This window comes from Cottoperca gobio, chromosome 6 (genome assembly GCF_900634415.1).
Source record: "Cottoperca gobio chromosome 6, fCotGob3.1, whole genome shotgun sequence".
Taxonomy (NCBI): domain Eukaryota; kingdom Metazoa; phylum Chordata; class Actinopteri; order Perciformes; family Bovichtidae; genus Cottoperca; species Cottoperca gobio.
Genome location: NC_041360.1, coordinates 27,653,041 through 27,663,526, shown reverse-complemented (window position 1 = coordinate 27,663,526; position 10,486 = coordinate 27,653,041). Strand labels below are relative to the sequence as shown.

The window sequence follows — 10,486 nt, the reverse complement described above, 5'->3', positions numbered from 1 at the left end:
TACTTATAAATGCATAGTTTTAAACGTCAGCACAGTTTGTACTCTGAGTTCAAGTAGAAACACAGTAAAGTTCAGTAAATCCCCACAATTACTGTTGAGGCACAAACATTCCCGTAAAAGTTCATCAGTCCCTTCAGGGTTCACTCTTTACTGCGGGAGGGGGGGATAGGGTTACAATTCCTAGGTAAACATCTTATAATTCTGGGAAACAAAGATAACATTGAAAAGGGGAACATTTTCTATCAAAATGACTTCAGCAGGTGGAACTCCAGCCCTTAACTGCTTCACTAACTAAGACCACACTATTAGTACAGTAAGAAAGTAGTTTTATTTGGAATGGCTAGAGGGGGTGAGATCCAGCTTGTACCCCAGGGTAAGAAAATTACAACTTTTACATTGATAACACGAGTAATGTGTAGTTACAAGTCTTTTTTGTTGTTGTAGTCAGTCTGAAACTACAAACAAAATGGTCGTGAAAAACTGAGACGAACGTGAGAGAAGAGGGTTCAACGGACATATATAGGTCTGCAGAGGAGAATGAATTAGAGAGGAAGGGAAGCCTGCTCTTGTTCCTGAACCTTAGTTATTATAATTCCACAAAAAAATATTGCAAACGTTGAACTCTTAATTTAGTAGATGCAATGGAGCCTTGGCAAATCATAAATTATTAAACCCAATGTGTTTGAATAACTGTTTTTTTGTCCATCAGAGAGTCCATCAGAATCCATCAGAGTCCATCTGAATCCATGAGTTCACCATCAGATTCTATCAGAGATCATTAGAGTCCAACATGCTCTTTATCTTCTGCTTAGGTGAGTTCAGCTTGTTCACTTGACACATTTCTGTCTCATCATTCACATGTAGCTTCTGTGTAGGGAGGAAGTTAAATGTTTTCATTGTATATGAAATTTCCCTCTTTCTACCCACTTGCAGCATTCGTACTCAGAACACACCCATCTTATAACTGGACCTTCATTTTGATCTCAACTACACATGATATATAGTGTATAAATCTTCTTATATAATAACATATATACGGTATACATTTTCTTATACAGTCTCCTATATAATAACATATATTCTATTTATATTTTCTCATAGACTCTCGTCTACATATTAAATCCACAGATTCACAGATGTCTTCATTTTTTCATAATTTCTCAGTCATATTCCTCATGTCTAAAACAATTTATAATCTTTAAAATCTTTCTTGCAGTTTTTCTTCCAGCAGCTCAGCTGCAAGGCCTCAATGACCCTCAGGACCTCCAACACTTGCAGGACCGCCAGCATTTCCAGGAGCCCCAGGACCCCCATGAACCCCAGGACCAGTGTCGTAGTGGCTCCTGTAACCCCCAGCTTGGTGACCTGATGGTGGGTCGAGCGGCTCAGCTGTCAGCCTCATCCACCTGCGGTTTGGATGGACCACAGAACTACTGCATCATCGGATACCTGGAGGTTAGAGGTCGCCTAATGACGGGGGAGGGAGGTAGAAACATATAAATCTTATAGATATAGAAACATATAAAACTTATAGACATAGAAATATATCAAACTTATAGAAGTAGAAACATAAAACTTATAGAGATAGAAACATATAAATCTAATAGATATAAATATATAAAAATTATATAAGTAGAAACATATACAACTTATAGATATAGAAACATATAAATCTAATAGAGATAGAAATATATAAAACTCAGAAGTAGAAACATATATAGAAACATAAGTTTTATATATTTCTATCTCTATTAGATTTATATAAGTAGAAACATATACAACTTATAGAAGTAGAAACATATAAAACTTATATAAGAGGTAAACTCTGTGTTCCTCTGTTTTTCCGTCCTCTCTGTATGATTGATGTTTTTCTGGCTCGTTCTCTGACCTTCATACTGAAACATGTTCTGATCCGTCACTTTATTATCTCACGCTGCAGGAACACTTTTTCACATTGCTGCATTTTTCTTTCTTTTTTTCCCTCCTCCTGCAGTCTGTGTGACCTTCATTCTTTTAGAGAAATCATTCTTTAAAATCTCTTCTTTAATATGTGTTATTATCTCTTTTTTAATATTTTTTATTATCTATTCTTTCTTATTTAATATTTATTGTGAACTTGTATTGGAACGTGTGAAATGCTCCAAGGCAGCTAAATAAAATAAAACAGATTGACAGATTTAAATTATTATTAAAATGAATATAAAAATTATTATTTACATTATTATTTAAATTATTATTTAAATTATTATTTAAATCTGTCAATCTGTTTAATTTAATATTATTAATATATATTATTATTAAGAATATTTATATGAATATCATGAGTTTAAAGTGTGTTTGTCCATCAGGAGGAGCAGAAATGTTTTGCATGCGACTCTCGGCTGTCGTATGATCGCTATAGCAACCCCAACAGCCACCGCATGGAGAACGTGATCACAACCTTCGACGCCGACTGGAAACTGAAGTGGTGGCAGTCTGAGAACGGTCCGTTTACAACTCAACTTTAAATGTTTAATTTTACTGTTTTTAAATGAAGCAGTGAATCCTCAAAAACAGTCAAACAATGTCACAACTGTGAAACACGATTCAGTTTTCACTTTGTGAGGAAATAGCGGATGTCTTAAAAAATGTTCAATGTGATTTTCTCCTTGTGTCTGCTCTTATTTGGACAGAGATCAGAGATATTATATTATATATATATCAGATCAGTGTAAGTATTCAGACATGTTTAGGTAACCATCAGTAGTCATTGTATGAATTAGTGATGAATATATCTAACATATAAGAGCTTCCCTTGGTGTCGTCTGCAGGAGTTCATCAGGTCAGCGTTCAGCTGAATCTGGAGACCGTCTTCCAGTTCAGTCACCTGGTCCTCACCTTCAAGGTAAAACACTTTATACTTTTAGATAAAATAAAATAAAAACTTGAATTTTAGGGGGGGTGCGGGGCTCCGTTGGGGGGCGCAGCGCCCCTCCAAGACAATGGTTGGGGAAACACTGTACAAAATAATAATAAATAATCTGTGTCTGAGCCGTAATTTACAGAATGTGTTTTTATTTCTATTTTATTTGCAACAACAGAAATTACATCCATGGGAAGGGATAGATACACATAATATATGAATATTGAAATAGAAAGATTAACTGTAGATGTGCATGAAGATGTGTGAATTATCGCTGCAGGATATAAAAGGGTTTAATGATCTAATCAAATCAAAGGATTTGGATTGACTATGTTGTTATTTTTTTATGTTGTTTATTTTGTACACACATCTGTTGCTGTTGGTCCGTCCTGGGAGAGGTTCCTCTGAGGAAAGAGAGGCTCAGGCCCGCTGAGACTAACGTGTCATTTGTGATATTTGCTTTATAAATAAATGTGTTAAAAAAACAAAACAAAACGTTTGGTAGACCAAAAGAAATTAGTGGATGAACGAGTAAATAAATAAATAAATAAAAAGAAGTATATGAGGGGAGAAATAAAAAATAAATAATACTCTTCTGATAATCTTTTCAGCAGTTTCCGTGTGTGTGTATGTGTGTGTGTGTGTGTGGACATTGTGAAGTTTCCCTCCACCAGGCTAACAGAGTTGTGGAGGGTTTACAACACTATTAATAGTGTTGCTAACGAGGTTTAGGTCCTTGATTGATATTTCGGGTTTCGTTGATCTATTTGGTGATTGCCGCTGGTTGGTTAGGTAATAGTGCAGGAAGTTAGGGGCCTCTACCCCCCTTCAGTTTTTCATCTTTGTAGTGTAGACAGTTTTATTATGGGATTTTAGTTTTTAAGTAGAATTTAGTTATGAGTGTGTGCGCACTGTGTTGAAGCGTTGGACTGTGGGCTGTATTGGGATCATTGTGAATAGGTAAATGATTTCTGGTAGTATCATCTTGACTGTGGGCTGTATTGGGATCATTGTGAATAGGTAAATGATTTCTGGTAGTATCATCTTTACAGGAGAGATTTGGCCTGTGATGGAGAGTGATTACGGCATCCAGCGGGTTAAGTCCTCTTCTATTGTTTTTAATAATGCAGTGAAGTTTATAACTGACAGTCTTGGGGATGTTTTTCAGAATCAGAAATCCTTTATTTGTCCCAAAACGGGGAAATTTACGTTGTTACAGCAAAAAGAGTAAAGTGAAGAGTAATAATTAAATAGAATAAAAATACACTAACAGTAATATAAGTAATATAAGTACAGTCATTGGAAAAAAGAATGTCCATCCATCCATCGTCTACCGCTTATCCGGGGTCGGGTCGTGGGGGCAGCAGTTCCCGTAAGGAACCCCAATTTTCCCTTCTCCGAGCCACATCCTCTAGCTCCGACTGGGGGATCCTGAGGCGTTCCCAGGTCAGTGAGGAGATATAATCTCTCCACCGAGTCCTGGGTCTTCCCTGGGGTCTCCTCCCAGCTGGACGTGCCTGGAACACCTCCCTAGGGAGGCGCCCAGGTGGCATCCTTACTAGATGCCCGAACCACCTCAACTGGCTCCTTTAAACGTAAAGGAGCAGCGACTCTACTCCGAGTCTCTCACGGATGGCTGAGCTTCTCACCCTATCTCTAAGGGAGACACCAAACCCATTTCGGCCGCTTGTACCCGTGATCTCATTCTTTCGGTCATGACCCAGCCTTCATGACCATAGGTGAGGGTAGGAACGAAGATCGACCGGTAGATTTCGTCACAACGGTGCGGTAAAGTGACTGTAGTACTGCCCCCGCTGCTCCGATTCTCCGGCCAATCTCTCGCTCCATCGTCCCCTCACTCGCGAACAAGACCCCGTGGTACTTGAACTCCTTCACTTGGGGTAAAGGCTCATTCCCTACCCGGAGTAGGCAATCCACCAGTTTCCTGCTGAGAGCCATGGCCTCAGATTTTGAGACGCTGATCCTCATCTCAACCGCTTCACACTCGGCTGCGAACCGATGCAGTGACTGTTGAAGGTCACAGATCGATGATGCCATAAGGACCACATCATCTGCAAAGAGCAGCGATGAGATCCTCAGGAAAAAATAATGTGTAGGAGTGAATATTGCAGTGTAGTTGCAAAAGTTATAAAAAGAGAATATTGCACTTGACAGTGGTAACCCTTTTATACGTAGATCTGATCATGCCTGTGGTGATAGAGAAGGGGGTTCGGAGGTGTAGTATTCCCACTGTGCACAGTGGTTAAATAGTTAATTTGTTATCATTTATGGAACAGTCATAAAGGGTTAGTGTAGGCACTGATGACTTAAATCATGATTAGCTAAATTAAGTGATTTATTTAGCATTTCTAGATATAGAAATAGTCATCTGCGTGGAGAGTGATTTTGTGTGTTATTTTGTTTGTTGTTATTTAGATGTATTGTTGTGGTTGGTTTGATGAACCAGGTGAATAGTGATGGTGAGAGCGGACATGTCCCTCTGCAGACTCAAGTTTTCTCAGGTTTCTAGTGACTGTTGGTGTGTGTGCTGAAGAGCTGTGATCCACTGAATGTCCACTTTACTTTATCCAATGCCTCCTTTGCAGCTAGTGAGGATGACTGTGTTGACTGTGTTTTGTTTGGGAGAAGTTAATCAGATTGAAGAGGTGGTGTGTGTTATTTGAGGAATGTCTGCCTTTAATAAACCCTGTTTGATCTGGATGAATGAGAGATGAAATTATTGATTTTAATAGTTAATACCATACAAAAGATTTTGATATAGGCATTGATTAACACAGATGTTGATATATATATATAATTTGTTCTACTTGTCAAAAGAATTAGGACAAAAACGCATCACAGGCTCAATGTTGGTTTAACATGTGAACCGACGTATAAAATAAATAATTCTGTAATTCTAACCCTCCTGTGCAGAGTTTCCGTCCGGCGGCCATGGTGGTGGAACGATCGAAGGACTTCGGACAAAACTGGAAAGTTTTTCGTTACTTTGCAGAAGATTGTTCCCTTCATTTCCCTTCAGTGTCCGACCAGCCGGCTGACAGCATCGATGACGTTGTCTGTGACGGAAGATACTCGGGATCAGACCCGTCTACTGACGGAGAGGTAACGCATTCAACTCAACTTTATTTATACACACTGACACAAACAGACACTAACACTAACATGTGCATAGTTTTTACATTCATACTGCTCATTCTTCTTTCATGAACACAGTTTATAAATGATTTACATGTTCATCCACCAGGTGGTGCTGAAAGCTCTGGATCCTATCTTTGAAATAGAAAACCCGTACGCAGCGAACGTCCAAGGTGAGGGGACATTCAGAGCAGAAATAGTGCTCTGGGATCGGCTGTCAGCCGTGTGTTGAAACCATATCAAGACTACAGTTTAATGAGGTGTAGTAACCGGCAGGTATCCATGGCAACAAGACTGACGTATGAAACTAAACTCAGGCTGCATTTCAAATCTTACTTTTACTTTTTACTTTCAGTACGTACTACAGTGTACAAAGTAGGTACTGTTGCATGCAGTATGCATAGTATTGTGACATACTACTTCATCAACAGTGCACCTTGAACTTCGACCCTCATGCTCATATATCTGGTGTGCAAAGGATTGTGGGTCAGAATAAGAAAAGAATGCTGACCCACTGCAGAATGTAACTGGATGAAGTAGGACATCCTGGTATTTTTAGTGTATTGCATATGACATACTATGTAGTAATACTAAATATTTTCTGGAAAACTAAATATTATGATAGTATGGATGCTGAGAAACACTGGTGACCTTTGACTCTTTGTTCAGAGGACAGAAGAGACAAACTCTCAAAAATGTTCAAATGTACATAGAGTACATGCAGTGAAAGTACATATTATTTATTTTAGAGGTACATGTTTTCTCTCTACATCCTCAGATCTAATCACTTTGACAAATATCCGTGTTAACTTCACTCGTCTCTTCACGTTGGGCGACACTCTGGGTCGCAGACGCAGGAACCCGCAGGACAAATATTACTACGCTCTTTACAACATGGTGGTTCGAGGAAGCTGCTTCTGCCACGGCCACGCCAGCCAGTGTATGCCTGTGGACGGGGGACGAGGGGACGTCTTCACCCAGACGGGCATGGTACGGACTAGTTCAGGATGTCCTTTAACATTAACGGTATTATATTATGTAAATCGGGTCTGGATTGGACTTTGAGATAATTGCAAGCTGCGGATCGGGTTCCGTTACTGAGCTTTGCAAGGCGGGTTTGCAGTTCTGGATCCCTGCAAGACTCTGGTCTGGTGCCCGGGTCGGGAGTTTGAGGTTAACGTTTTTAATTATTAGTCTATATTTTCTACACATTTCCTCCAAATATTAATTTGATGGTGGTTAAGTGACTTTGTCAACCACATCTAGAGACATCAAAATGTTGTTTGCCGTCTTTTCTCAGATTAATGTCTAAAGCAGAAGATGAAGACTAACTGTATGAAGAATGGTGTGCAGCGAGTTTGCTGAGGTACCAGCTGATTTCTGTTCTTCAGGTTCACGGTCGATGTGTTTGTCGGCACAATACTGCAGGAGAGAACTGTGAGCGATGTGAGGACTTTCACCACGACTCCCCCTGGAGGCCCGGAGGAGAAAACACTGCCAACATCTGCAGGAGTAAAATCTTCATGTTGCTACAGAACAAACATTTCTTTCTGTTGGACATTATCATCTTGTTTTTGATTTCTAACTTGTTATTGTTTGGTCTCTCTCTCAGGATGTAACTGTCACGGTCACTCGGACTCGTGTCACTTCGACGCTGCCCATTTCAAAGCGACGGGCGGCGTGAGCGGTGGAGTGTGTGACAACTGCCGCCATGACAGGGTGGGGCCTCAGTGTGAGCGCTGTCAACCTTTTTTGTATCGAGATCCACAGAGAGCGCCAGAGAACCTGCACGCCTGCATACGTATGCTTACACACATTACACAAATCTTTTATATATATATATATATATATAATAATGTGACAAATCCACGTTAAATAACAAAGTGATTTCAGAGTGATTAAAACTATCAAGGAAAATGTTTAGCATGTACTGCAGTCCCTATGGGGCCCTTTGCACAATAGTTACATTTAAAACCTCTTATCGTGTGGACGGCCCGCCCGCAGGCCCAGTAGGAGTTTTATTTTGCCGTGTGTTGTGTACAGTCCACCATAGTGGATGTGGTACCCATTCTATACCTTATTAGAAAGCTTAGAATCTCATCTATTTAAATTTTGAGATCACAATCACAACAGCAGGTACAATCAGCTCCTCAAACTAGCAAGCAAAATCAAAATCATAACTTTGGGCCAACTCACCTATGAAGTCTCATCATAATATTGTAATCAGTAATAATTAGTGATGGCGAGATGAAGCTTCATGAAGTATTGAAGCTTTCCATCCAATTGGTTTGCACATGGGTCGAAGCTTCATGGTGCTTCATTTGCTCTACTGAGCCATCAAGTGGACAGTAAATGTCAAACCAGCAGAGTGATTACATGGCTTTGGTGTGTGAAGCTTTGAATTTAATAAATGAATGAATGATGTTTGTGATGCCAATACATAAATGATGGACTTATTAATATGGTGTCTGTTAATGTTAGCGGAGTCAAAAGAGATAGTGGAGACAGATTGTGGAGAGGGTTGTGATGTGAATGTGCTTGTGTTACGTCAGCATAGATGAGGTGTTATTGTTGTATCCACGTTCTTTTGAACACAAACGACACTTCACCTTTTAAAATACCAGAAATGAGAAGAAAGACATTAGAACAAGGGATGCGCTGTGTTGTCACATTTATTTACAGTATATCACGCTAGTTATTATTACTATGTGCATACCTTGTTAGGAGAGATCAGCTCAAAATATTCCCACATAGGGGGAAGCCTCCTCTTTCTTGCTGGTTCCATCCCAAAAGAAAGAAGCTTGAATAGATTGCAGACAAACGTGCAATAAAGTCCACAACTTGTGAGGGGGGTCAATTGCGGTTCGCTCCCCTTATATTTTGAATCGCACGCCAAACCTGCGAACCAATTCCTGAATCAGTCGTTCATTCAGAGGCTATGAACGTCATCACATACGTCATCGACACAAGCCTCGATACGCACTTCACAAAAATCTTCCGCGATTACTCGACACACCCTTCAAAGCCTCGGCACGAAAGGACACATCACTAGTAATCCCAAAAAACACTCCTGTGTCATTGCCAGTACATCGATTCCAGTAAGTAAAAAGTAAAATAAATTGTCAACATCGTCACATCGATAAAAGCCCATAAACAGCTGTTGCATATTTTGAAATCAGCTGATCGATGTGTGTGATTCTCTGTTCATACTCGGTAAAAACTTTATTCCGGCACATGCAGCGCAGAATCCAAAATGGCCTCTAAGCGTTCGATTGACACCTCATTTGAGCCAATCGGAGCTTCCATGCCTTATCTACAGCCTTCAATAGCCAATGAGTTTCAACTTGATAAGGAAGTGCCAGCCCCTCTTCTTTTGTTTACAGCCCGAGCCAATAGCAACCGAGTCTCCCGGTTACTGCCGTATTGTATAGCCAATGAAATGCCTATAATTTTGATACCCCATTTCAATGTTTTTTCTTTTACAAATGTTATTTATTTTTCAAAAATGTATTTATTATATTCAAGTTCAGAAAAAAACAAATATTTGTTTATACTCCACTTACTCTGTCATTACGACTAATAGGGAATATGGGTATATAATAGTTAATTATGAGCAATACAAATAATAATTTATGAATAAATATTATAATATCTCCAAATTGCTCAGCTTGGAAATGTCTCCTGTTACTCTTAGAAAAACCTGTCTAATATGTTGTGTTTTTGTAGATTTGTTCTGAAATTTGAACCTGAACTTGGTAATACTTGATGCTATGTTCCTATTGTGTTTTCCAGCTCTTACCTACCAGCTATAACCATCTTCAGGCATCTTTTTCAACAAAAGAATTCAGACAGAGTTTATTTTCTTCAAATTCAGTATATTAACCTCTTACAGTGTGGGGGAATTTACCCGAAAATACCTACAAACAACATACCCAAAGTAAATTAGAAGCTGCTCTTCAACCATTTGCACCATATGCATGGTTTTGGTCTCATTCAAAAGATAACTATCTTATTGTTCTTGCAAAACACTCCAAAGGCACTGAGTAATAGTGGTCTTAAGGAAACTTTTAAAAATAAATTATCATCACTCTTGTCTCCATCAGCTGTATTTTTCCATCAGCGGTTTGTCTCATCAGCTGTTTGTCTCCATCAGCTGGTTTGTCTCCATCAGCTGTTTGTCTCATCAGCTGTTTCTCTCATCAGCTGTTTGTCTCCATCAGCTGTTTGTCTCATCAGCTGTTTGTCTCCATCAGCTGTGTGTCTCCATCTGCTGGTTTGTCTTCATCAGCTGTTTGTGTCCATCAGCTGTTTGTCTCATCAGCTGTTTGTCTCATCAGCTGGTTTGTCTGGTCTGACCCCTCTACTCCACTAGAGGGTCTCTTCTGTGCTTGCAGGCTCTTTGTTTGTATTTGAGGTTGAAGATTGTGA

At 39.5% G+C, this 10,486-nt stretch overlaps 1 protein-coding gene across 1 annotated transcript in view; it reads left to right on the top strand.

Moving 5' to 3' along the window:
- Window positions 1–336: 336 nt before the first annotated feature.
- The window catches only part of lamb4 (laminin, beta 4), a 47,699-nt gene continuing 37,549 nt past the window's right edge, over window positions 337–10,486 (top strand). Inside the window, exons 1-9 of the mRNA XM_029433970.1 lie at window positions 337–373; window positions 1,217–1,455; window positions 2,349–2,484; window positions 2,811–2,884; window positions 5,837–6,025; window positions 6,168–6,231; window positions 6,837–7,048; window positions 7,450–7,570; window positions 7,671–7,859. Of these exons, the coding sequence (XP_029289830.1) occupies window positions 337–373; window positions 1,217–1,455; window positions 2,349–2,484; window positions 2,811–2,884; window positions 5,837–6,025; window positions 6,168–6,231; window positions 6,837–7,048; window positions 7,450–7,570; window positions 7,671–7,859 (1,261 nt within the window). The remainder of the gene's footprint in view (window positions 374–1,216; window positions 1,456–2,348; window positions 2,485–2,810; window positions 2,885–5,836; window positions 6,026–6,167; window positions 6,232–6,836; window positions 7,049–7,449; window positions 7,571–7,670; window positions 7,860–10,486) is intronic.